Source organism: Lepeophtheirus salmonis, chromosome 6 (assembly GCF_016086655.4).
Source record: "Lepeophtheirus salmonis chromosome 6, UVic_Lsal_1.4, whole genome shotgun sequence".
Classification (NCBI taxonomy): Eukaryota; Metazoa; Arthropoda; class Copepoda; order Siphonostomatoida; family Caligidae; genus Lepeophtheirus; species Lepeophtheirus salmonis.
The window spans coordinates 22,368,520-22,396,396 of NC_052136.2; the positions used below are offsets into that span (position 1 = coordinate 22,368,520).

At 30.9% G+C, this 27,877-nt stretch overlaps 1 protein-coding gene and 3 long non-coding RNA genes across 9 annotated transcripts; 3 read left to right on the forward strand and 1 right to left on the reverse strand.

Annotated features, from left to right (window-relative positions):
• Positions 1-12,988: 12,988 nt before the first annotated feature.
• On the reverse strand, positions 12,989-19,724 carry LOC121121114 (eukaryotic elongation factor 2 kinase). Of its 6 annotated transcripts, XM_071889187.1 has the most exons (10): positions 19,601-19,717; positions 19,269-19,540; positions 17,725-18,157; positions 17,507-17,560; positions 16,719-17,054; positions 16,173-16,609; positions 15,933-16,114; positions 15,710-15,865; positions 14,693-15,163; positions 12,989-14,071 (listed from the first exon to the last, which is right to left on the reverse strand). In XM_071889187.1, exons 3-10 carry the CDS (start codon positions 17,874-17,876, stop codon positions 13,709-13,711), a joined length of 2,151 nt encoding a protein of 716 aa, XP_071745288.1. In that variant the 5' UTR covers positions 17,877-18,157; positions 19,269-19,540; positions 19,601-19,717; the 3' UTR covers positions 12,989-13,708. The 6 variants fall into 6 exon arrangements, with proteins under 6 accessions (XP_071745288.1, XP_040571933.1, XP_071745289.1 ...); XM_040715999.2 differs by lacking the exon at positions 19,269-19,540 and having other exon boundaries at positions 19,601-19,704; XM_071889188.1 differs by lacking the exon at positions 17,507-17,560 and having other exon boundaries at positions 19,601-19,690.
• Positions 19,725-20,680: 956 nt separating this feature from the next.
• LOC121120459 (uncharacterized) lies at positions 20,681-22,294 on the forward strand. The gene is made up of 3 exons (XR_011780612.1): positions 20,681-20,920; positions 20,981-21,778; positions 21,844-22,294. It is a non-coding gene; the product is annotated as an uncharacterized lncRNA (long non-coding RNA).
• A 673-nt stretch (positions 22,295-22,967) lies between these two features.
• Positions 22,968-23,793, forward strand: LOC139905658 (uncharacterized). The gene is made up of 2 exons (XR_011780613.1): positions 22,968-23,221; positions 23,278-23,793. It is a non-coding gene; the product is annotated as an uncharacterized lncRNA (long non-coding RNA).
• A 602-nt stretch (positions 23,794-24,395) lies between these two features.
• On the forward strand, positions 24,396-24,845 carry LOC139905659 (uncharacterized). Its single transcript, XR_011780614.1, has 3 exons — positions 24,396-24,523; positions 24,584-24,657; positions 24,711-24,845. It is a non-coding gene; the product is annotated as an uncharacterized lncRNA (long non-coding RNA).
• Positions 24,846-27,877: the final 3,032 nt, after the last annotated feature.

A 27,877-nucleotide genomic window follows, 5' to 3' on the forward strand; every position in this document is an offset into this window, starting at 1 on the left:
TTTGGACTTCAAAACTGGTAAGACTTCAGTCAGATCATAAGTGATGATCCGATTCATTTGCTGATTAATTTTTGTATCCACGACAAAAAAAAATCATCGAAATGCACAATGACTTATGAAACCCCTTGTGTTTCTCTGTAAACAAAGTTTCATATGATAGAGAAAATTGCGCCAGTTATTGCAAAGCAATTTTTATTCAGAGTGTGAGGCGAAATATAGCAATTTGAAAAAATTCCAATTTATCAGTCAAGCCCGCAAATGAAATGTTTTTGTCTATGTAAGGGGTTTCCCCGTGACTTGGAATATATGAAATATGGTGAAACCAAACGTGATAAAACGAAATGTGCTGAAAAGAAGACGAAACGGGCCTGGCCAGACCCCAACCCTTACGTTCAAGGTTTTTAAGTTATATTAACATGGAAAAATTGCATTAACATAGTATGAAAATAAATACAAATTGTTCACCCCTAGAATTTTTTTGAAATATTTGCCCCCACCCCCAGGATAAATTTCAAACTCTGCCTAGTGACCAAATAAAAGCAAATGACACGAAACTAGACGAGGAGAGACTAATTTATTTACTGATGACAATATTAACACTCTTGCGTCGACTTGAACTTGATCCCTTCAAGTCTTTATATCCTCCTTGTCCGGGATAAGTTGTCCTCAATCGCAGGGCTGCGGAGTCGGTGCCATTTTTGGTGGAGTCAGAAAATTTCAACCGACTCCGACTCCAGCTACAAAAATTATTCTTATGTAAAGTTATCTTATTTATAATCTAAGGTTTATTTTGAGTATTTGTAAAGTTATTTTATAAAAGGCTATAAATTATAGTAATTAAGTACTATTTATTCATCAAAATTATTAAGTAAACTAATTTATATGTTAATTTAACAAATTTCAAACGTGCTCTATAGTCCATACAATCACAATTCCCAAACACTTCTGAAGTCTAAATTATTATATTGGGTAGAGTATAGCCACTGGTCTTGCTAGTTCATTAATTAGACCTGTGAATCGTCAATTTCATCCGAGAAAATTGTAGCATTGCAATTAGATGTTGTGTGTATTGTCGTTCCTCGGTTAAGAATATGTAAATAATGTTACAAAACTTGGGAATGTAATAGCAATAGATACATCCATTTCATTTCTTGTTCATCAAGTTAAATATCATATATTCCAAATATTTTCTTTATACAATTATTTACAACATATAACTAATAACTACCCATAGCTGTAAATTAAATCTATATTTAAAGTATATAGACTCAAATGACTCAATAGTACTTATATTGGCTATAAAACATATCATTTAAAAATAGTGATGTGTATTGGAATCAAAGTCGGTGACATTCAAAATACTAGAGTCAGAGTTAGGGTGGGAGTCGGACATTTTATGTACGGATGCAATGCAGAATAAGTTCCACCAACGAAGTTAAACCGTGGTTATGTTTTTTTTTAGCCTTCTTTGTGCGTTAGTTTTTTTGTTTGTCACCAAGATAAAGGTAAAAGTTAACGATCGATTTTGATCAAACTTGGTAGAAAGATTATATATGGTCATAGTTAGAGGCCATTGGATTTTGAGATATCAACGTAGCACTAAACATTAAAAATGCATAATCGACCATAATTTTGGAACAAATAGAGATACTGAGTGTCCATTCTAGTAATGAAACGTTATATATATAAATTTTATTAAATTGATTGTCATTTTAAATTTATTAACTCTGAATAGCCATTATCTATGAATTAAAAGCTAATGATAGATTAATATTGCCAACACTAAGCTAGGTACAGGCCTCTAATCACTGGGTGAAAGAGAACCAATATTTTTTTAAGTAGTAGTATTTATTAATGACAATTTTTTTTTTACCAAACAAATATTTGGGCGGATGACCATTAGGGACATTTGGCCAAAAATTAAGATATTTAATATATTAACGATGTGATTGTATGTTTTAATGATAATATAACAAATAGGTATTCTTTATATGCTATATATGGGATTTAAAGTAAATTAATTATTGTTTTTTGCAAAAAAAAAAAAAAAAATCTTATTGATATTCCTTAATGATCATTTTATAAACACAACATAAAAACTTGCCTGACCTTATGCTTGTTCGTCAATCCAGGAGTATTTTCTAATATGAATAATCCAACATGTGGAATGATAATTATCAATTGATAACGAAGAAGTCATTAGCACTTCTTTGATTGGAATTGCTGCCGTGTTTGTTTATTATTTAATTCATTTACAGTGTTACAACGGTAAAAGTTCGTAAATAATTCGAAACACATACTATTGTATCGTGATTATATCATTATACTTAATGAATATAACTAATAAAAAATATTTCCACCAAAAAAACACTAATTAATTTATATATATTATATAAATAGTTTAATATCAATATATATAATGTAATTTAAGGATATTCAGTACATATTACTTTGATTAAATTAAAATATCAGTGCTTATCATTGGCATAAAGTAGTATTCAATGCAGGTGTTAAGTCTTTTTTATTATTAATAAAGCCATTCGATGAAGTTTTATCAAGGTTTATTAGAAATTTGTCCATTCTTTGTAGCAAAAATATCAACACTGATCCCCAAAATGGTGTCTCCTTCAATTATCATGAAATTTATGACACCAGTGCAAACACTCTATACCTATAAGAGGGGCGTTCGCAGGGTTAGGCTGGAGGTACTGTACCACCCTCCCAAAATTAAGGAGTTTTTGCTTTTTACTAGAAACTTTTTTGTTTGGATGAAATTTTTTTAAAGAAAAATTAATTTAGAAAGATATGTTTTCGTTCAAAAAGGTTATTTGTCCACTCTGTAGAGCAAACAATTTAATATTTTAATTTTTTTTCCAAAAAAAAATAATTTTTTTTTGAATAGTTATGGACTATCTAGAATTTTTTCCCAACAAAATTAATATAGATTATGGATCCAGGTCCGTTACTGAGCTTGTTGGTACCCTATAATATTTCTTACGGCAGGATTTCCCAAACTTTACTATGCCAAGTGTAGTGTTCTACGAACACCACCAACAGACGGAAGTAACGGACCGGAGTAAAGCCAATAAGAAGACCTTTTTATTGGGGGTACAATCATACATTAAATATATATTTTATAAGGGATTACACTTAAAAGGATGTACATAGATATAACTATTAAAATATATCAACTCGTAAAACAAAAGGTACATTACTATATATTTAAAACAAATCCCTACGTCATGATCTAAAAGTATATAAAATACAATACATAACACCAAGTCCCCCTACAATGATACATTTTTAGCTGAAGTTCATTTTATAAGAATCATTTGTACTATGTATGTGAAGGCTGAAAGCAATCCACAAAGGTCTTCCTATATAAATAAGGTGAGCAAAAGGTTAAAAGTAAATATAAAGCTGCTTTAGCCAGCAGTGGGTACTCATTCATGACATAATTCCAGAATTCGTCAAGTTTTTTAGAATCACAATCTGTTTTTAGTGTTTGGTCAAATGAAAGTTCGATAAGCGGATCTTCCATGTCAGACGACCAAGGATTAGCTGTGACAGTAGAAGGGAGCAGTATCCAGTTATGTTTTTGTGGAGCACTATTTTCTGGGAAATACTTTTTAAAATATCTAATCCTTTTGGTGTATTTTCGAATCTACAACCCATACCTTAAAAAAACATTGATAAATGGGAAATAGATCTTTTTTTATGAAAAAATCAAGTTATTAACAAAAAAAAATCTTGCCCTCCAGAACCCAGGAATCTAGTCTGATGCAAATTAAACAGGGCTGAAAGTACGTAATTCCTAATTCTGAACAACTTTTATTTTACGTCTAAGTCTGTATCTGTCTCCCTTTGTGAAATAAATACCCTGGTTATGCGTTTTTATTAGTGGACATAAATACAAATACCTACTATAATATTATATTATAGTAGATTAAAAAATTAGATATATGCAATACATAAGTATAGGAACTAAGGCGAACCGATATTCGAAGTGAGTACTTTTTTTATGAAGATAACAAATCAATTAATAAATTTCTGTGTCAGGTCCCCCAAAGGTATAAAAAGACAACGTACTTAAATATTAAGATAATTAAGGTAGATTAATATGATCATATGAATGACCTTTAAAGAAAGTTATGCGTCATATTCTTTTTTTTTTAATTTTAATCTAATAAAGATCAACTGTATATTTTTTAGATAAACGATTATCCATTAGCATTACAGGAAATTAATTTTAAAGAAAAACAATCCAAAGGTATTTTACTTATGTATATAGGTTCTGTTGATCAAATTAATGTTCCGCATTTTTTTTTCCGAGTTTGACTTCAAATTATTTTAATACTATAAATATAGTAACTTAACATATACTAAATACGTAACCCCGTTAATAGAGCATTATAAATAAATAATAAATAGTAATAATTCCATTAAATATCAATTGTAAAAGAGAATAAATATTTTTTGTTAAAGGTTCTTGGACCAGAAGTTCATGTTGTTACCCATCCACTCTTATACAATATTGTATGGGGTGGAGTCCCCCCATACGTACGTGGGCTTGTTTTACTTCTTCATGGTCTTAGTGACCTATGGGACAACATTTTCCTTCAACACCATCAAGTAGTCGGCCGTGGGTAACCGGTATCCAACAGGAAACCAAATTGTAATCATTTTTTCTCCAGTTGATGCCACAACCCCTAACATCATTACAGAGGCCGGATGTTTGGTCTTGGTGACTGTCCTGATGCTGTTGTTAGCTTGCTAAAGCATACCACCCGATCATTTTACATATTATAGACGGGATCAACGGTAAAGGTATTTTCTTCTGAGAAAAAAATTACTCTGTTGCTGTTGTGCTTCAGATCATTCAAGAGTTGTTGACATCGCTAAAGACGAGGTTCTATTTGACGTTGGGACAGGAGTGGCCTCTCAATTCTTCTAAGCGACCTTCCTCCAGCCTTTTGGATGGATTCGCCCTCAGTAGACCGATGCACCTTCTTCTTCCTGGAGTACTCTAACATTTTACTCGTTGGGTTGACCTAAAAGGCCTTCATGATTTCTCCAGGCTTTACTTTGGTGGGGTTTCCACTCTTAGGTTTGTCCTTAAGGTTGTACCCATCAGCCAAACGTTTTCTGACCCGGCAGACTGTGGCATTACTGATGTTTAATGCCTTCATGGTGCCCGAGGTGGACCTACAACATGTACAATACATCAATCAAAGGCTTAAAATCTAAGAGATTAAAAAATAATTGGAACTTAAAGATTTAATCAACAACACATATCCAAAATTGTATTTTTAGAAGGTATAATTACTTTTTCATCACCTGGTACAGTAAGTAATTAATGTTTCACCTAAACGTTAAAGTAAAATAATTCATTCAATCAAAACATTAATGGTTATAATAGGATGTTGTATTATTTTCAAAGTGAATAGCTCATCCACATGTTATATAATTGATGTTTGACATAAAAATAATTAATTTGGATCCCATTAAAAAAATAAAAAAGGCTTTACTCAAATATGGCGATAAAATATTGGCCTGTATGTAGATATAAAGTAAAAAATTAACTGTGATTTTAGTTTTAGTATGTAAAACCAATCATAAGGAATCCTCAAAATTATGTTTAAAGGATGGGTCCAAAAATTTATAACTAATTTATTTTTATAATAAATTTACATATTTTTTGTTTAGCTTTATTAATGTTTTTTTTTAGATTCTCATTCTCATAAACATATTTAAAAAAAAAAAGTAATTTGAACTTATTAAAATTAACAATTTTTTATATATTGGCAATATAACTTTTTATATTTCAATATGACAAAGTTGGAGATTTCACTACAGTTTTAGTGCCAAAAGTATGACTGTTTTTGCATCACAAAAATTTTGAAATACCAATTTTGTAGAGCTTTATAATCTACTTTGTATATTTAAAACACTATTTATGTTAAAATGATAGATAGCGGCCAGGACTTTAAAATAAATCTGTCTGATCAGATGTTTCTTCCATATATTTTGTGCAATGGTCGTTGAAAAAATATGTCATAAGTGAATCAAAAATTCACAATATTTGATAGCTATATCTAATAATATGAAAAATCTATAGGATTGATTTAGCTATCATTTTATTGGTAATTTTATAAGCTTTAAATTGATACCTAATTTGTAATATTTTTTGTTGAGGAACATTTAAAAAAAATTAAAATTTTACACATACTCCATAATTTTATTGATAAATTATTCTTTTTAAGCCTTGGGAGGCCTGCAAAAGTAGCCAAAATTGCTCGTCCCAATTAAAAATTAAAATTTTTTAGATTTAATTTGAAAGGCTAATTTGGGGCCAAAATAAGCATCTTAAATTGAATAAAGGTTAAACGGCCTAACAAAAGAAAAACCCAGATTTTCATCAATATTCATGATATTTGCCCAGAAAACAGGGCCACCGCTAAAATTTCGCTATGAAGAGGGGGGTGAATTTTTTGAATATGAATTTACGTTACCTTTACAAAAATATTTTCATTTTTTCCAGTTATTACATAAATAATCAAAATTCCCGACTGAAATCCCATTATTCTGAGTCAAATTACAATCTATAGGGGGGTCCCTACACACAAGTAGTACCGGAGCCATATAGGCATTAGCCCTCAATTTTGTGGAATTTATATAGTTAAAAAATAAAATATTTTAAAATATCTTGAAAATAAAATTTATAAATATCTTATTTTTGGAGGAAAAAAATTCCGTTTGTCTTTAGCAAAAAAAGTGTTATTTGTTCAAATTCTATCGCTTCAAAAAACTTTGACATGAAAATTATACGAAAAAAAATTTCAATATTCCTTCAAATTTAATATTTTTTCAAAAACAATTGGAATTTATAAAAATGCAAAAAGTATTCCTTCAAATTTAATATTTTTCCAAAAACAATTGGAATTTATAAAAATGCAAAAAGTATTCCTTCAAATTTAATATTTTTCCAAAAACAATTGGAATTTATAAAAATGCAAAAAGTATTCCGTCAAAAAAGTACAACCTGCCCCCTCTCAAAAAAAACTCATATTTATTCTGCAAGAACCCTAAAAGACATCAACATTATATCATTTGCCCACCCCCTTCCACTTGCAAATACATTCCAACCCCGGTGCATCTCACCATCCCGTGGGGACAGCCATCTATTTAAATATAGAAGAATTACTCTAGTATCATTTTTTTACATAGGAATATTTTTCCAAATTTTCTTTTTAATCTTTAAAAAAAAAAACAAGAATCCAATTTATCTTTCTAAAAGTAAGAAGCAAAAGTTAATTTATTTAAAAAATAAAAAAAATCATTCCCCCTAGAATTATTCACTAAAATTTTTATAAACGATTATACATACATATCAATAATTATATTATTCATCCCCCAACTATGAACCAGGATTTCTAAATCATGTATAATCCATTTTAACTTAGCTTCGATCTAGATTCCATTACAACTTAATATCGATAATATGGAGATTGAATGTTGAAGTATAACTACAGGATCAGTTTTCCTAAAATTGCCCAAATAGCGAAAATTTAGTACATTTAGTCTCTCTCACAAAATTTGGTAAACATATCGGGAACAACAAATCAACTTTATTATTGCAGTAGAATGATCAGTTTTTTCATAACCGATAAGTACACCGAATTTTGGATAATATAAAAGGAGTGGCCATAGTAAAGAACGAACATAGAATGTCGACCCGGCTACGACGTTGTTTGGGCTACTAACCAGAAGTGTTTGGGATCAGGTAAAAAAATGGCATCGAACTATTGATTCTACAATCGTGAAAAAGCCGTGTCCTTGTTGCGATCCGTGCCAAACTTTTTCCAAGATAATAAAATCAGCCAGAAAAACAACGGATTGTTGGCCATGGCACCTGAGTCTATTTGATGTACCAAAAGTAGAGCAGACAAATATTCCAGCAACCATTATGGTGGTTGGAACCATAAGCTCAGGTCACGTGATGCCATCTTATTTTTTATACCAATATAAAGACGGGAAATTAGTCTTGTTAATCTCAGCATTGGCAATCAATTGGCTTCTTGGAAAGTTGCACATATTTGTTTCTTTCTCTCTCCCAGAATCTTCATCCGTGTTTTCTTTATTTTCTGGTGGCATAATGTGAACTACAAATTCATTGTCATTGTCATCCTCAAACGTTTTGCCAATTCTTCTAATATTTCATCAAGAGTTAAACCGTATTTGAAATCTATTAATAAATCTATCTATCTAAAGATAAAGGTTAAAATATACTAAATACTCAATTTTGGAAGTGGATTGGTGCAAAAATGTTGCGTATAAATTAAATTTAAACCTTGTTTTCAAGAAGCTATAATTTCACAAATAGAGGAATAGACTAAACTGTTCAATAAAAGTTCATTTTTATTGAACAAAGGGAATAAAAACTGGATTATTTCTCTAAGAGAAGTACTTTAAGGCATCAAAACATTTCTTTGTTATTTGAATTATCTCAGAAAATCCATGTAAATAATACGTAATTTTTAGTTGTGCATACGCAAATTTGGACATAAATGGATTAATTTTTTTCTTTGTTGCTGGAAGTGGTAATTTTTTGCCCCAAACTACCATGCAAAGCGGCTACAAATTACTTTATGTCATAAAAACTGATTCTGTCTATCAATTTTTATATTTTTTCACTAATGAATAGAAAAATGCTCAAACTTACTGAGGTCTAAAAGAAAAATTATATTAACTAGAAGTGTCATTTTTTGCCAAAAATGCCAAAGCCAATTCGGAGGCCATTTTAAGTTATTAAATGAAGCTGTAAATTACAACTTTTTCTTGAATTTTTGCAATGCCAATATAGTTTAAACCCTCTAGAACATTGTTAGGGTAAATTTTTTGTAATGTTCTTAAGAAAAAGTCATCAAATTTATGATTGTTTTAGCAACTTAATATGTTGGGGAGAAAAAGGATTAGGACACTCCCTCTTTTGTACTATGCCTACTATGTACACAAGGAGTTGTAGTTCATTAAGACCGAAATGAATGTTTTTCAACATGGCTTTTTATACCAGTTTAAACATGTAATATCTCAATAAATATTTAATTTATTTGAACTTTTGTTTTTGCCAAGGACGCTCATGATGATCGAGATAATATATGATTATTTTGTTTTTGGATATAAAGTACTTTCAATATTAATTCATTTTTCAGAAAGATTCATTAAAAATATAATTTCGATATGAAGGAGGCTTTATCAAATTTTTCTTTTTAGGACAAAAATTAAAAGAGTTTCTTACGTAAATATTATTTATTTATACCTTTTAGCATGTAAATACTTAATTGTTAAGTATGTTCAAATTTAGAGACTTAAAGATTCATTTGTCAATAAAAAAATTATCTTTTCAGAAGAAGAGCTATTCAAGTTCAGAAAAAATGTTAAACCTTAGGCCGTAATAGGTTAATGTTTGCAAAGTTTCAAGAAATCTTTTTATTTTAACTAAGCTTGGCGCCACTATAAGCTCCAGCGTCCTCCCTTTCACGATGTGAGAACTAAAAACCATTAAACCTTTAGAGAGAAGAGAATACGTTACTGTATCCTTATTTGCAGCTAAGAGCACAGCACTTGAAGCTCATGATTATTGATTATATATGTATTATAAGTTATAATACATATATAATCAATAATCATGAGCTTCAAGCTTATAATTTATAACATTTATAAGTCTTACTCCTAGTCTCTATAGTACAACTTTCACGTCCACGTTTTCAAAATATTCTAGGCCATCTTTTGTTCACAAAAGCGCGCTCTTTTGCTATATTAATTTCCAGATAACTCCAGTATTCAATGGCATTGACAATTGTTCACAGCATAAAAGAAGCTACTTTTTATTCCACTAATCAACCATGGAGCACACTTGAGAAGAATTATGCACTCTTTTTGATATTTTACAATTTGGGATACAAAAAATATTATTCCAGTTGTATTTCAATTATATCGGATTGAATAAACGTAGATATGTACTATATATATATATTCATATAATTATGCTTAAATAAATTATCAATTAAGGCATCTTCTTTAAAAATACTTTTTTTAAATGATGGAGGGGGGTTTTCAAAAATTTCTATAATAATTACTTATGCCGTTGAAAATTCGTCTTCCCATCCTTTGATAATGACAAATTTACTTATACTGCAAAATAGATGAGATTAAACCTATCTTTAAAAAGGAAATAAGCATGAGCATCAAATACATGCATTAATTAAATAACCAATAATTTATCCACATCCTATAGAAGAAAAAAAAAAGTTAACTGTCACTAAAAATTTTAGGAATCAACAATAGAGGCTTTAAATCATTATTGTAAAAATAACGGATAATTGCGAAGTTATATCGAAACATTTTCATATAAAATTAATGGATGATAGTAGAAAACCAATTTCTAACGATCAACGAACACAAATATGGTATCTAATTTCATTTGGAGAATAGTTATTGAAATGGAAAGCAACATCTGGTAAGTGCAACTGTACAGCCAATGAAACATTGCAAAATGCAATTCACACAGTTAAAGGATCGGCTTAGGACTTATCGCCTACATATAAAACACGTTTAGTTTATAATACTCAGAAAAATAAATTATGAGCCCATTGAAAGGAGATTCGGATGGGATCGTCCAATTGATGGGGTATTACATTTTGAGTTGCAAACTTTTTTTTAGAGAGTAAAAGAAAAAATTGAATAGGGGGTTTTTGAAAATGAAAATTAGGTCCGTAAGTTAATTTAAATAAATTTCCCCATTCAACTCTTCTTTACAAAACATTGAAGATGATTCGTAATCATTTTTGTGAATGATGTCCCATATAGATATCACATACTTAGATGAAATTACTAGAATACAAAATGTAATTTATTACATCAGCTAGTTCATAGCCTTTGTCATAATAAAATGTTTACAACAAAAATCCTACGTTGAATTGGTCTGTTCATTAGAAAAGGATCTAATTTATGTCGAAGAAACTGGGACAAATTATATCTTGAATTCATTTTTGGATACTATGGATAGAGGTGTACCCAAAAGACCAAAAGATGTCATGTACTTAACTATAATTCATCTTTATCAAATATTACAGAATTTTTTCAAGTAGATACTATAAGAAAAACATTATTTACATTTAAGAATCCAAGACATGTACTTGTTGTTAATGTAACTTTAATTAAAAAAGAGCATTTGTCTTGGATAATGACAGCAAAATGTAAAATAATCCCAAAGTTAATAACCTTTAGATAAAATATATGGTATAATATGTAAAATTTGTTTGAATTTTTTTTTCTTATCATAATAACAGCCAAAATCATTCTGCTAGAAAAAGAAATAATTTATCAAATAAAAGTAAGTCTGCTATATGAATTAATAAGCTTTGATCGTATATTCATAAATTTCGATTTAATTCCTATTCATAAATAAATAAATATGCCAAGTAAAGTTGTAAACAATCTATTTTTTCTACAGGTTTCATATATATAATACAATTTCATTAATCATGTAACAATTATAAATATTCATATAAATTATCATAATATCGAATAATGGTTATGTTCTCCGATTGATTTAAAGAAATAGTGAGCTGCTTTGTTAATTATAGAAAAATTCAGAAGCTGATGATTGAATCACACCCATATTTAATTAATCTCTTAGATTCTAAAATTTAAACGGTTTTTACATGATTAATTTATAATAATATAGTGTAATACTAAAAGTAATACAATACCACATCCATTGACATCGTTATAGATAAATAATCATAATCTGATCATGATCCAATGACCTTTGGAAGTTAAATACTATGGCATTGACGTTAATCTGTCTCTATTAAGTATTATATTTAATAAGCAATTATAAATTATGATAAAAATTAATTGAAAAACGACCTACGGTGGAGAAAATAAGTATTTCATGACTTACTAATTTTGTAAATTTGGCCACTGACAAAGAAAAGAACGGTTTATAACTTTAATGGTAGTTTTATTTTTAAAATAACAAAACATAAGTGTTTGGAGGAAGAAAAATCCCCACCATCAAACATCAGGGGCATCTGCAGGGTGGCTGTAGCTCCCCCAAATGGAGAAATGTTAAAAAATCATTTCTATGAAAAAAAAAATCAATTAAAGGATTTGTTTTCTAAAAAAGGTCATTAAGAAAAAAAAATTCGATTTTCCGTCATAAAAAAAGGTAATTGAAGTAAAAAAATTTTTTGGAATGTTTCTCTGCAAAAGGGAGATGACAACTTCCCTACATCGAAGGGAGGATGGACCATTCTTGGGAAAACTTGGGTGACAACCTCCTTACCTAAGGGAGGGAACTAGAAATGGATCTTCTAGCACGGCAATAACCCAAAACTTACGACGGGAACAAGGGAGTAACTAAAAAAGAAGAAGCACATTAATGTCATAAAGTGGCCTTCCCAGTCTCCGGACCTCAACCTCATCGAAAATCTTTGTAAAGGAGCAAACTTACAAAATTTACAAGAGATCAAATACTTATTTTTCTACTCTGTAGATTTATATTAATGGTCATAGTGAGTACGACCTATTATATTCAACCATAGATGCTAAGTATGAAGTTTTTCTTACCAGTTCTGAGTCAAAATGATTCTCGTTAAAGGTAAATTATTATTTATTTTAAAATTTTCTGCAAAAATTTTATTAACTAACAATAAGTTAAGAATTATTCTCACACATATGAAATAGTAAATACACTTAATCTTACTAAAAATGTTGGAACATAACTTCTTTAATATTAGGGTGTGTAAAATATAATGAAAACTCCAGTAATACTTAAGTGCTCCCTGAATCAACGTTCAAAAAACTGATAAGGAGAAACGAAGCAAGGAATTGACAGCTGACAACAGTCTACTCCGTAAATATTTTTATAATAGGTGTTAGGAAAGTAATGAGATGAGAGAAATGGAATAATGAACTTCAATTTAGACAAAAAATTTATTTATAAATTAAATATCACTTATTCATTTTACATGAGAGAAAACATTATCTACAGAAAATGTAAATTTTTTAGAACATAAAGTATTGAATTAAGTCATACTTGTATCATAATGTATGAGACCCTCTGTGACTCAAGGACCTCAAAAATTAACATCATTTTCATATCTGAATAATTTGACTAAATGAATAATTCAATACAAAATATAGTAGTAGTCATTAGGAGGTTTCATTAATAGAAAAAATAAAGAGCTTTACATATGGAATATTCATAATAATATAAGTAGGATTAAACAGCCATAGTAGGTGGGGAAAGTACAGCTTTTTAAATAAAAGATAATTTTATGGTAGAGGTAAAGTCAACCATAATTGGGGAAAAAATGGTTGAGTTATTAAATTTAAAAAAAACGTAATAAACAATTTATTCAACTTCTTTGTTGATTATTTATCCTACAAAAAAATGTAATTTAGGTTTATTTAAATAAAAACAGGGTACACATATTCTGACATTTTAGAAAATAAAGAAACTTAACTCTAATCGAGTATAATCTCACTTTAGTAAGGGAAGAGGGGCAAAATGATTTCTGTATAGAGGTAAAAAACAATAAAAAAGAAGGAATACTTAGATTTACACACATAAGAGGATCGATACTACACATTATTGGTGTGTAATATGTAACCACTCAAATATATAAATAAGAAAAAATTATTCTGCTTCCTCCACTTCGCCCCAAGCTTCTTCAGCCAGCATATAATACTTATTAGCTAGCTTTCCCTTCATGCAGGTCATTGCAGACTCTGCTGCGGAGGTAAATAATTCACCTGACTTATTTGGATCCGCCTTGTTATTTTCAAAGCCTTCTCTCCAAATCTCTGCCAGACGTGCTAAGATCATATAAGGAGGGTCATCTACACCCCAATCTATGGTTTCTTCATCATTGGAATCTTGTTCTTCAATATGTTCGTACCAATGTACAGCCGCCACCTTATTCACATCACAATCAAATTGTCCATAATCATAAGCATGTGCAATCAATAATTGTGCACTTCGATCACCAAACAAAGCAGCCTATAGAAAGAGAAAATATGTTAAGACTGCATTAAATATATTCCACATGGTTAGGAGAGTTAGTTAAAACGACAATCGTTAAAATTAGGCACTAGCCAACAATATAGACAATTATTTTTATTACTATCCACGTGAAAAATTTAATAGCCCAGAATACACAAAATGTAAACAACCTATGTACTTGGTCTATATACGGAGATATTTGACTGGCTTAGATCCGAAGGGAAACCCCTATACATTAACGTTGTGTCCTATTAGAAACAAGGACACAAAGCGTTTTACGGAATCTGTTAAACATAGCTGGTTGGTTCTGGAATTTAAATTGTGTTCCACGCTTAGAAATGCCAGTTTTGTTAAAAAACATTTCTGAACTACACAGGAAGTGAAATAGGTATTTTTTTTTAAATCTCCTGTAATATTTGTTTTTAATGCATATTTAACGTATGAAACATTGTTACAAAGTGATTTGAATCCAAAATTGCCTGTGTATATGAAGTATTTAAGTTACATCATTAAGTAGCCAAACGGGCCACCCTGAACTAGCCAGTCTGGTTTTTATTAGCCACGGGCAAGCGGGTCTGTCGAGCCCGGAATTAGGGATCCTTTTCACAAATAAATTACCTTTTGCATATACAAAAAGCCAATTTGATTTTTTTCTTTTTCATCTTTGATTTCAGACCAAGTATCAGTGAGAATATCATGAGGTAATCCTAAGTGAAGTCGAGCATATGATATTATAGCTGGTAAAACACCACAATCAGCAGCTGCACGAAGGTGAAACAAAGCAGTTGGCTTATCGTACTCGGATACTGTTTCATCCTTGACAAATCTGCATACTTCATGATAAAGTGCAAGGTCAAGATGCACTTGTCCCAAAATCAAGTTTCCTTCAGACTCGATTCCATTCACAATGCACGAGGGTTTAGCATTATGAACAAAAATTTTATCCAACTCTTTTGTACGGATGCCTGAATCTTCAGAACATTCAGAAAAATATCTTTTTCGGCGACTATTTTTCATGTCAATTGAAAAATCGGGAAGTTCAAATGACACGAAGTCACAATCTTCAGCTTCATTATATTCCAAAATAGACTGAAAGTAAATACATTATAAGTCATATTATTTGAATTATTGGGATTCATTCAAGTTGTACAGGATCTTGTAAGCCTAAATTTACCATTAATCTACAAGTTTTACGATAAGTGAACCCTCACAAATTTGTGATATGAGATAAACAAAAAACTGATAATTGAGTACTGCAAAGCAGTCTTTTCGTTTTTTAGAAGAAACCTAGATATATATAACATAGTGAAAACTATAATAAAACGTGGTTTCTAAACCTTTTAGCACTTTCATTTTAGTATTGATTATGATTTTTTCTTAAATTTGCTTTGAACTAAAATTTATTTGAATTATCTTGAGTTTAATTCTTATCGCCACTGAGAGTCTACTATCAACAAGAAAACATTATAATTGTATTTGATATAAAAAAAGTACATTTCGAACTTTCAAAAAATTAATTTAACAACTTTGCCTAATTCAAGAAGGACTATTACAAAAAGATATGTAAATTATCAGACCAAAAAACAAACAAACATCCAAACTTGAATTTCTAGAATAAAAAAAACAAAAACATACTTCTGGAGTAGGAGGTGATGATTCCTCATTTGAAACATATTCTGATGTATATCGCCTCCGAGGAGGAATTGCTATGGCTCGCTGATCACTTTTTTGAGATCCACTTCTGGGGCGGAAAAAGCTAGGCAAATCACAACTAGGACTTTCACAGAGAAGCTGATATGAAAATTAAGTAAATATGAAATAAGATACATTTCAGATTATGGTTATTAAATTGATTTACCTCAATTCCACGTACAACAGTAGCTGAACGTGAGTTTATTTCAGATCCTAAAGTATCAAGTTCTTTTGTAGCGAGATCAAATTGAGTTAGATTAAGTCGTTTACAGATAGAATTACATGAATGGGAATGGAAAAATAGAGCCATTCCTTTCGTGCCCAGATTTCCATCGCCATATTCCTCATCTATTAAAAGATAAGAGCTTAAAATAAATAATCACGAAGCCTTGTAATAGTGACTCACTATCAAATGTGTGAATTTGTGGGTCAGTATAGAGATCTCCAACACCTTGAACATCAACAACAATGATCTCATGTCCACTTTTTTCAAATGTAAAATGGCTGAAGGCATGTGGCGTTTGCCTAGCATATTTATTATCCACAAATCCGGAATTAGAATTATACTTGACGTAGTCCCCTTCAATAAAATGTTCGATATGAAAAAGGGGAGAGCCCTCTCTCTCATGAAATTCAAGTAGTGCCATTTGGAATATATCCACTTTCTTTGGAGGATTCTGTCGATTGTACTCCTCTCCCCAAAGTTTGGCATCCATTTGAAGTTTAACGTCATCATAATATGTTTTTGACTTAACTTCTTCATCCATATATCTCTTAGCCACATAGTTATTACAATCACTCTTCCAATCTTGTCCATCCGAACAAAAGTTGCTCAACTTCTTCCTATAGGAATGAAAGGTAAGGCATGAATTAGCTGACAAGGATATCATAAAAAGAAAATTAAGACTTTGAAGCTCATATTTTAACATATGTACTAAAATAATTAACTTACATTCGAAAACATTCTCTCATGGCTCCATGATCAAATGGCTCTTTATCCATTTTCACCAAAACTAAATCCGTCGTCCAAGTTTGAATGATAGCATTGTATCTATGACGAGTTGCTTTTTCAACAGGTAAAACATCCAAATTAAATTTTTCCCAAGGATCGGTTCTGTTCTTAATAAGAATTAAAGCTTTTTTCCAGTTTCGACGAGCTCTGCTATTTGCTTCGTTATTTGTAATTTTAAGAGCTAATCCACTCCTTTTACGTTTTAGATTCATAGCAACCGTAAAGAATTTGGCACCCGCCACCTCATCATATTCCAATTCATCTATAAGCTCACAACTATTATAAAATAGAAAATTATTAATGATAGTGTTGTTTTAGAAGCAATTGCCAAACATACATATGCATATTTATTAAGAATCTCAGTCCTATGTGAAAAAGTAAATCCATGCATTTTTTTTTTAAACAGCAGTTTATACATTCATGAATAGTAATAAAAACACTTAAAATAAGTATTCATACTATTAAATAACTTTATTTATAAATCAAACTTATAAAAAGTGAAATCTATTCATATTAACAGTACTATTCAAACTATGTGATACAACTTAGCAAAAATAATATCTCAAATTGTTCAAAAATAAATTATGAATCCTTTTTTTCTCTTAAAGACCTATTATTTTAAAAATAAATAAAACTGAAAGTAGTCTCAAACAAAGTTATTAATTAATTATACTCTAAGCAAACAATCAAATCAATCCATCACATTAAGGTCAGCACAAAGCAATTACCTATTATTACACCGTGTACACCGTTTATTCTTGCAGAGCTTTTTAGTTACTTTTCTGTGAATGAAAAGGATTGAGAATAGATAAAATGTCCTTGATGATATTATCATTACTGTAAATTATGCAAATATTGTGAGAGATAAAACCCCCTGGAGAGGGAATCATCTACTAAGTAACCAAGCCTGGAAAATGAAGGTCACACAAGAAGAGGAGATACTTACTCGTTGCTCATGAATCTAGTAGAGAAACTGGGAATATCCTCAAGTTCCAAAGGTTCTAGATTTTCCAATCCAGCAAAATCCGAGCCATTGCTCGTGTCAGAATCAAATCTCTGACGATCGATGCCCATTGCATCCACACTTTTTATTCCCATATTGACAATATATGATATAATATTGAATATTTATTTTAGGAGGAAGAATTCTGAACTTCTCTTAAGTAATGATTGTTGACTCGAATGGAATGGATTCCAGCTATTAAGGACTTAGAGTATATTGATTCAAATAGAATGAGCAGCTCAATTTGTTCTTGATGATTTGTATTTCTGCTTTGATTAAGCAATCTTCTTACACCCATAGCAATAAGTTTTCTTGTTATATGAAAATCCTTCTATTAGTTGAGGATTTAGGGGAACACTCGCTTTCCTTTCGATTTCTATAATAATTGAAAAGTACGTTAACAAATATAATAACAGGGAGACTCTCCCAGCCTTTTCGATGTCTTGTTTCAAACTGGGACATAAAGCTATTTCGACTAGTTCATTTGTAGTGTGAGTTTTATTATGGAGTACAGACGGCTACAAACTTAGCCATGTGAAGAGAGGGAAAGAAAAAGAGGGGAGGGAGAGGAGAGTACGGGTTCGTGTTCCTCTCCTACTTGCTTAAGGTATCTAAATCTTTGTCCAACACATACGCTCACGCCTCATTACAAAAATAACATAGTCCAACTCCAAAATAGAAATCTTTTTATAGGATTGATAAAAAAATATTATAATAATTAATATGAGTACAATAAATTATGGTTACACATATGATTCATGTCAGATTGCAAGTCCGGGCGAATCATTGGAGTTAAGTAATAAATAAAGACGGCATAAGATCATGTTTAGAGGACCTAAGATATCGATCATATTTAAAGATGTATCAAATAGGACCCGCTGTAGGGCTGTCAAATTTTGACATAATTTTTTTTTTATTTCATCAAATTCAGGCCTGGGTCAAAAATTGTAACTATGTTCTTGCGGACGCTAGGCCGCTATGTAAGAATAAACGAAACTCAAAATAAACATGCTAATCTTGACAATTTAAAGAAGGCTTGGTAGAAGAACAGTTTAGCTGCATAGAGATTTTTATGGTTAGCAATCATGATATTTAATAAATCAGCTGCAATCCTCCGTGAGGGGAAAGAAATAAACTCAAATACCACTCCGTATCTGGGTTGAATTATTCCAATGTCGATCCTCAATTCTACTTTGATTCTAACAAGGACTTTCACTTGTTATAACTCCATAACAAACCCTCACTATTACTCTTCATTATTCGTGTACACACCCACGAATAATTACTTTATGCTTATAAGTTCTTTCTTCAATAATTCAACAGTTATTTTTAAAATAAATAACTGTTCAGGTTGCAGCCACATAAAGCCTTGCACTCTGTCTAGGTAATTTTTTATGTAACTTATCATACATACTGATTAAAATTATACAATACTCATTGAAGAAGAACTTGACTAAGGATAACCTGTTGTATTTATGATTAATTACCTTCTAAAGGTATAGCAAGTGACCTGATAAGAGTGGGATCAATTGAACTTCAAACAATCTTATTTCAACGAGAAGAGGCAAACCGGTGAGGATATGAGCTTTGCTTTATTCAATATACCGCTTGAATACAACTGTTCCGTTGATCAAAACTTTGGTAACTGAAGAGTAGAAAGTAAATTGGAAAACAAACAGAAAATATATGAGGAGAGAAAGGCCTCAAGACATAGAAACAGCGTGGAAAAGTATTTTTATCATAGATGCTTAAGTACAACCTTTATATATAAAATAAGAAAAAATTACAACCACAAATTCAAATCAAAGGAAAAAATTACCAATAATTAAGTATAAAGTAGTAAATGAATAAAAGCGATGAATGTTGTATCTAGATTTGCCCAATGATTGGAATAAGTTGTTGATCAAACGAATGCCCAATTATTTCATTGCGTAATAATAGGTTGAGTGATGTTCAAATATTTTATTTTCCTTGAGGAAAGTAAATAAGTAAGTATTTGCCAACTTATGTAAATGTATAATAAATAATAATGAACCGGCAAATTACAAAAGGAAGTCCACTATTTTTATTTGGAAGTAGTCAATGTTGCAATATAATTATCTCATCAGTATGAAATATTCTATAGAGCGTTTCATTTTTGATATCGGCCATTTTGGGGCCCTAAACAACCAAGCTATTTAGCAATGAAACCTCCTTTTTGATTAATATTAAGGAAAATAGTGAACTATTGAATGTTCAACAATGGTACAAACAAATAAAAGGACATAAACGTGACTGTTTATCAACACTTAATCTATGTATTGCCTATTAGTCAATTATATATCTGACTAGGTAATCTCTATTAAAAATATGTTATAACATCATTCAACAATCTTATTTCCTTATTGTAAATTAAAATTAACTAATACAATGGACTGAATAAGACATTTTTCGTATCTTAAAAATTGTACAAATCTAGACATTTTTGGAAATTGTTAGTACATATTACTTTGATTTGATTCATATATCAGAGTTTATCAATGGCAAAAAGTAGTATTCAATGCAGATATTAAGTATTTTTATATTCATAAAGCCATTTTATTTAGTAAAAATATCAGCTTTGAACCCCAAAATGGGCTTTTCTTCAATTATGGAGCAATTTATGACATCAATGAAAATACTTTATTGGGGGGGGGAGTGCTATTAATATATATTTATTATGTTAATTGATAAAATGAGGCAAGACCTATGAGAATTACATTATATATTACTTTCTGTTATTATTCTATTTCTATAAAATCGGTTTGAAATACATGGAACCGAAAGCGTCTTATCCCTTATTTTTCTTTTTTGCCGGTATGAGAAGAGTTGGCTGAAAAGGAGGGCAAGTGATACAACGAACAAAATATTTTCTTATTGCGCAGTTAGAAATAAACAGGGGATGTGGGTCGTTCCTCTCCTCTTCTTTTTTTCCTTTTTGAAATGTCTACTACGCATTCCAAATTCTTGGCGAAAGGGACAAAGTTATTTATAGTGGTGCACTTGCATTTTTAATCGTGTATATGTGTTGATGTTAAGGTTTCCTGTAATCCCCCTCCCCAGTGAGGAATAATTGTAAATTTATTTCTATAATATGCAGCTTTCGAGTTTTGATGTTTGAGTATGACTACAATTTCTTTACAATCCGATCTTATTTTATCGCATCGTTCCATCTTTATAGAAAGAAGAGTATCCAGAGGCTCCTGTAGTGGCTTTGCTCTAATATATAGTTAATTTAGTTTAACTGAATAGTTAAAATATAATGTTTTTGGAGTAGATATAAATAAATGGCAGTGTCTTAAATTCAACAGATAAAACTACTGCATTGAAATAATTATGGAATATAAATTTGTCTTAATTATATAGGCATAGGTGTGATATTTAGTGTTAATTTACGTAAATTTGTATGTCACTACACCTCTGAGTCACGATCTTGAGATGTAAATACATAGTGATGGGCATGTTAAAACAAAGAAACCAAAAGTCAATATGGTAACCCGACAATTTAAAGAACGTTTTGGAGGCGAGCAGCTTAGCCTAATGATGTTTCATTAGGAGGAGAAGGAAATAAACAAGGACATTGGAAAGAAATAATCGGATATCGATCCTCATACATTTTTGTGCCCTCATAAACGATAGCCTTAGCTATTGAAGAGGGTCCTGCACGAAATTGATTTCTCAAGGCATTAGTCCCATTCTGAAAATTTTATTTTTATAAAAATATTTTTACTTTTTATAATTTAAAAGGTGGACTTTTTTTTTTTTAAATGCCTTTATTAGAAGGGAAAATAATTTTTTTGTGATCCTTTTTTTTAGTAAAATGTACATTATTTATCCAATGGCTTTTAGAAACGGATATATCTTTTAAATGACCCTTTTAGGAGGACTAAGCCTTGTGGCTTTTTAAATAAATTGTGTCCAGACTTCATTTAATGACTTTTTAGATGAAAATACTCATCATTTCCTTGTTAAAAATTAGGTTTTTTCATTTTAATTAAATGACCTTTTCGGAAGATACATTTCTAACTTTTATATGTTTCGTAGTTGCCGGTAGTACCCGGCATTGTCAAGAGCAATTAAGGGTGGACGAAGAGCTAAAAGTTGCTTTATCAATATAGAAGATACTACTCGGGATCATTTTGGGCATTTTAAAAAAAGAAACCGAAAAATACCCCGACAATATGAAGAATGTTTTGAAGGAGAGGAGCTTAGCTGTCATAACGTTTCATTAGATCAGTTGCATTTGACTTTGACGAATGAGGAGGGGGAGAAGGAAATTGGCAAGAATTACTCCAATGTTGATCTTCAATTCTACTCTGAGTCCAACGACGTCTTAAAATTAAACTCTGCAATAAAACCTCAAAGTATTACTCTGTATCTTTTATAAATTATGAAAACACGATTGTTCAATCAGTTTTTGAATATAATTGAATGCAGTAAAAAAAAGTAAGCTCACTACTGAGTAGTTAAATAATAATAACAAAAATGAGGAAAAGTAAATTTATTCTTTAGATTAACAACTGAAAAAACGGGCTGGGTAAAAAATACATCAGATTTTTATCACTAAAGATAAGTGTAACACATCCTCAGTGCAACTGCGCTTTTCATGAGGAATTCACACATAGATACTTAATACTTCTTTGCTCAATAATGATAAAATAGTGATAACAGCTTAGAATATAAAAACTTTGCTCAGGTTGCCAACAACAAAAATATCGTATGCCAAAGATTGTGCTTATGATATACTTTTAAATATATATGTACTCTCCTTTTTTTTCTTCTCTATTTTAATATGAAGCTCTGAGCTTACACAAGTACGGCACTAAACCTCATTTTAAGTCCCATTAATTATTATTTATTCCATATATATAAATTCACTTCCCTTTTTTTTTAATATGACCTTTAGCTATACACGATTATTGTTAAAAATGAGTCATCAATTCATACTTTATACAACTACAGAGAATTTAGTTAGCTAAAAATGAGTTGACCTCAACGCTAGCGACATTTCATTCTTTTTTACACACTGTTTTATACAATGCAACACTCTTTTTTCTTCTTCTCTATTTTAATATGACATGCATGCTGAATTGCTTAGTTATTTCTTTAATCAAGTATTTACACAGTCCTAAGATACACTCGGAAATAATTTTGTTTTTATAAAATAGATTACAAAACTTAAAGAAAAGATGATTTTCGTCACATAATTTATATTGACGTAATTTATAATAAATGCATAATCGGAGAGGTCAAGATAATTTACCCTGTCGACAAGAAGGATCAAACTTTACTTATAGGTCTAAAAATGGTGTCATTTCCTCAATATGGATTTTTTAACTACAAATCCGCCAGACAATCATTGTTTGAATGTTCAACATTTGGAACTATACATGACGTTATCAACAATTCATCTATAAAATCAGTATGTAGTCTAGAATGATTATTAAATATGACTGATCCCGTTCGAATTTCTTTAAGGACCGAATTACAAAAGGTATAGCTGTATCAGACCAATGCCATTATCATCAGTCTATGTTCACAAATTTTTATAAGAATAATTAATACATCAATAAGGCCTAAATTAAGATAATGACAAACGATTCTCGTCCATAAAATATATTTTATGTTTTATTAAACTAACTAAATTGGTAAACTGAGAGGTTCCAGGAAAACATTGACCTAAAACATTTTGCCGAACGGACAATTCGCCGAAGAACCATTTCCGAATGTACAATTTGCCGAAATATTATTTGGGACATTTGGCCGAAACCCAATATTTAATAAATACTATATTGATATATGGGATATAGTATTTATTAAATATTGTGTTTCCGCCAAATGTCTCAAATAATCCTTCGGTGAAATGCCCGTTCGGCGAATTGTCTTTCGGCTAATTGTCTTCTCACGATCTATGATCATGTAAATTCCTGCTTATGAATATTATTGTAGGAAAGTTGACAAAATACACTCTAAATTACGCATTACACATGTAAATTCATGAGGTTATTTTTTTAGTTGTGTTCAAGTGTGTTACATATTTGTTCTATATTGTCAGATTAATATAATAGAAAAATATTACTATGTATCAAATATAATAATCTGTCCAATTGGAATAAATAGGAATAGGAATTCAACAAAAAGTTCGTTACACTACCTTTTTTATCATGCAGCTGTACAGTGTTAATATCATCAGGCACGATTGGATCAACTTTCATTTTTGACGAATGTTTAGCTGTATGACGATGCACAGTGCTTTATTCCCCCAAAAGTGTTCAAAACTATATTTATTGATTTTATGTATTTATTTTTACGTTTCAAGTTTTTTTTAAATTTAAGCTTTATATAACTTATTTATCAAAAATATAATAGCTTTGACTGATTTCATATAATTTTTAAAGCATTTATTTTTATTTTTATGAAAATAATTGCTAAATAATTTATTTGTTGATATAGGGCAAATAAACGAAAACATAAATTTAATCTATTTAATATATAAGTGAATAAAATATTGAATCGAATTAAGAGGACCGACGACTTTTTTCACGAAAAAACAAAACAAAACAAAACAAGAAATTAAAATAGCTTTTATAAATATAAAAAAAGTCATTAAAATTCATCGATTCCTGACGAAATTCTATTAAAGAGGATATCAAATTTGGCGGATTGAAAAATTGCAAACAAAATTGTTACTTAATTATTTACTTTCTTTTTGTGTCTCACCGAGGTAAACAGTATTTCATATGTATTCCAAAAAATATAATTTCTTCGGAAATTCTTATTTCAGGGTATGGTGTATTTCTCACAGTTAAGATAGCCTTAACAAATTCATAATTGTTCAACGTTTTATTTCTACCAATGGTATGTTGCAGCATTATCTTGGTTTTTAATTCCAACCTCTTCTCTTCCATTAGACAACATAAAATAAGGGGATGACGTTTGGTGGGTGATCCCCCATTTTTTTAAAAATTCTGATGTTTCATAGGATGCCGATTCCTTCCCATTGTCGATTGAAATTTATTTTGGAACTGCAAACTCTCCGTAGAAACTCCTCTAGCTTGTCAACAATTCCTTTACCCCTTTAGAATAAGATGAATCGAATACCTCTGTCCATCCCAACAATCTATCTGCGAACACAAGGAGCATGTAACCTGCAATATCACAAAAGTCGGCAACAATTACTTCGAATGGTGTGCCGGGAAATTTTTATGAAATTATAAGTAGACTTCTAGGCTGTGAAGGAACATTAGATTTGCTAGACTTACATAAGCACCTCGTACGCCTAATGTCGTTAGTCATTTTTGTCAAAAACCCACATGATGCTGCATGAGATATCATTGCTAAGGTGTCCTAATGAGCTGCATGGAATATCTTCAACACCTCCTTTCGAAGTGGTTCTGGTACAATCACTTTCTCCTGGTACATAATCACGCCCCACATTTGATACAAAGACTTCCAATTAGGTTTGTATTCCTCTATCTTCTTGGGCAGTTCGTCTTTCAGAACTCCACCCTTCATCATGATCAGCATTATATCTTTCATACGTCCATAATGGACCACTTGATTAACTAATTCAACATCATGACCGAATATCCGTAATCGACTCAGGAGTTGGGAATGAACGAATCGATTAAATAAATTTGGGTAAGGGATTTTACTCGGTTAGCCTTTATTCTGAACCCTGCTAAGTCAACAATCTTATTACAATTAAATTACTTATTCGTTTAGTAAGACACCTGATTTCCGCATGTGCCTCAGACAGTCGATTATTCTCCACTAATGATCTTCCAGTTGTATATCATACATTAGAGTATCATCAACACAACAAACTGGCATGGTTTTGATCTTGAACTTTTATAAGATCGATCTTGAAGCCGTAACACCTTTTGGTAAAAATCTTCTCGTCCCGAAAGACAAAGTTGATTACCGTATCAGCGATGGCATGGAGGCTCACTTTACCCACTTTATGATATTTGTGTGATATATCCTTGTAGTTCATTTTATGAGTAAATACATTTACTTGTACTTTCGGTTGCCCAATGGGTTTTTGATTTATCCATATTTCGTTCCTGAATACGAAGTGGGCTTTTGATGTCTGAGAAGTAGATATCTCCCATCTAGGAACCTCTTCTTTATTATCTTGGTTTTGTGAAACTCCCTGAAACTCTCTTGTTTATTTGGCTTTTTAATTTTGCACCAAAATTCTAAGTACTCTTTATGAGTTTCTTGTTATGACACTTATAGCCATCAGCAAGCAATTTAAAGAACTTCCCATAATGTGTGCATATTCTTATAATTCTATCTTCCACAATTTCTTGATTAATCTTGGACCGTTGTTTAAAAGTAGAAGCTTTTTTTTTAGTTTCTAATACAAAGAGTCAACTGCTTTAAATCAGACAAGAATCAAGTGAGGAAAAGAGATGAAAGCAGAAAACATTGCATCTTTTTTTATTTCAAAAAGCTGATGATTTAAGCTGTTCTCCTTCCTAACATTTTCTTCAAATTGTTAGGGTCACCAGCTACTACATTTATTTTTGGTTTCTTGCACAGTGTAGGACAGCAAAACGTGTACTGTTAATTAATGTTTATTTTCTCATTAATATGAAAATGAATAGTGATTATTTTTTTGATATTCTGTTTCTATCGTCTGTTTCACATAAACAAACTATATTAATCATTTGGTCATTTTATCATCATGAGCAAGCAACAAAGAAAAAAGCAGCTCATTTCAGATATCCTAGATACTGGAGTTGATGTGATGAAGATTACGGACATTGATAAGTTTTCTAGGAGCCTGGTTTTTATGTTAGCTAAGATGAATAATAATAAAAAAATAATGGAGAAGACCTCTCCAGGATGTCAAGAAGTGGGGGACATAATTTAAAGAGGGATACGAAGTTCTTGTAAGTTTGGAGAATAATATTTTCTCGGACAAGAAGGTTTTCACAGTTGATCAATTCTACAACCACTGAAATAACTTCTGGCTTGCAGAAACAAAAGAATAGGTCCAAAAGGTTTATCACACCTAATATTCGACCCAAACAATGGTCCTCGGCGTTGTGGCATCTGATGGAAAGAATATGCCTCCGTTCTTTTTCAAGGCGGGACAGAAAATCGGCCAGGAGGCCTTCCATATGGTGCTTAGGTACACCATCTTTCCATGGCTGAAGTCCAACTACAGAGAGGGTAACTACGCGGGGACCCAGGACGGCGCCCCCTCTCAAACGTCCTCCAAGTGCCAAAAGTTTTGCGCAGATAACATGGCTTGATTCTGGTCCAAAGAGATATGGCCCCTTTCCTCAGCAGATTTGAACCCACTGGATTTTTCTATATGGGGCACTTTGGAGAGGGAAACCAAGAGGACCTCACACCCCAATGTGTACTCACTAAAGTCTCCATAGTGGCTGTATGGTACAATTTGTCAGAGGAGTACGTCATCAACTTCTGCATGTACTTCAGAGAACGTTTAAAGGCTGTGATTGATAATGAAGGTGGTCATATTGATTGGAAAAAAGTTTTGCAAAAACCTTGTTTACATGTTTTGTATATATTATTTTTTTGCCTATTGTTGAAAATATAAAATAATTGATGTATTTCTAAATCAATCTCTCTAGTCCACGTTTTGCTACTCTACACTTGTCCTAAAAATTGATAATGCCCTTGTTAATTTTTGGGACTTTTAACTTTTGTCATGGAAGTAATGCATTCTTTTCAATTTTTTTATTAATTATATGTTACCAAAAATTGAATGAATGACAACTATACACAATTCAAGAAATTTTTGATTTCATTGGACTTTATTGCTAGTTGTTATATTTTATTGAATACTATGTTCACAATTATTCATACCCTATCCCCCCATATGTTGTAATAGTCAATAGCAGAGCCTTTTTTTTTTAAGACTGCTTCATTATTACTTGGACCTTGACGAGGTTCCCTGTCCCATTGGAAGAGAAGCATCCCATAGGATTATGTTACCACATCCATGCTTCATGTCAGGGATATTGTTCTTCAGTTTGTATGCAACTCCTTCTCCTCATGACATACTGAACATCCATATGGCCAAATAGCTCTAATTTTG

What these genes read in the sequence shown, in the direction of transcription:
- LOC121121114 (XM_071889187.1), bottom strand. Translation starts at nt 17,876, where the DNA reads ATGGGAATAAAAAGTGTGGATGCAATGGGCATCGATCGTCAGAGATTT. An exon ending in ACAAATTCACACATTTGATA is followed by an intron (nt 16,115 to 16,172) that starts GTGAGTCACTAT and finishes ATCTTTTAATAG; the next exon opens with ATGAGGAATATGGCGATGGA. An exon ending in GCTTTTTGTATATGCAAAAG is followed by an intron (nt 14,072 to 14,692) that starts GTAATTTATTTG and finishes CTCTTTCTATAG; the next exon opens with GCTGCTTTGTTTGGTGATCG.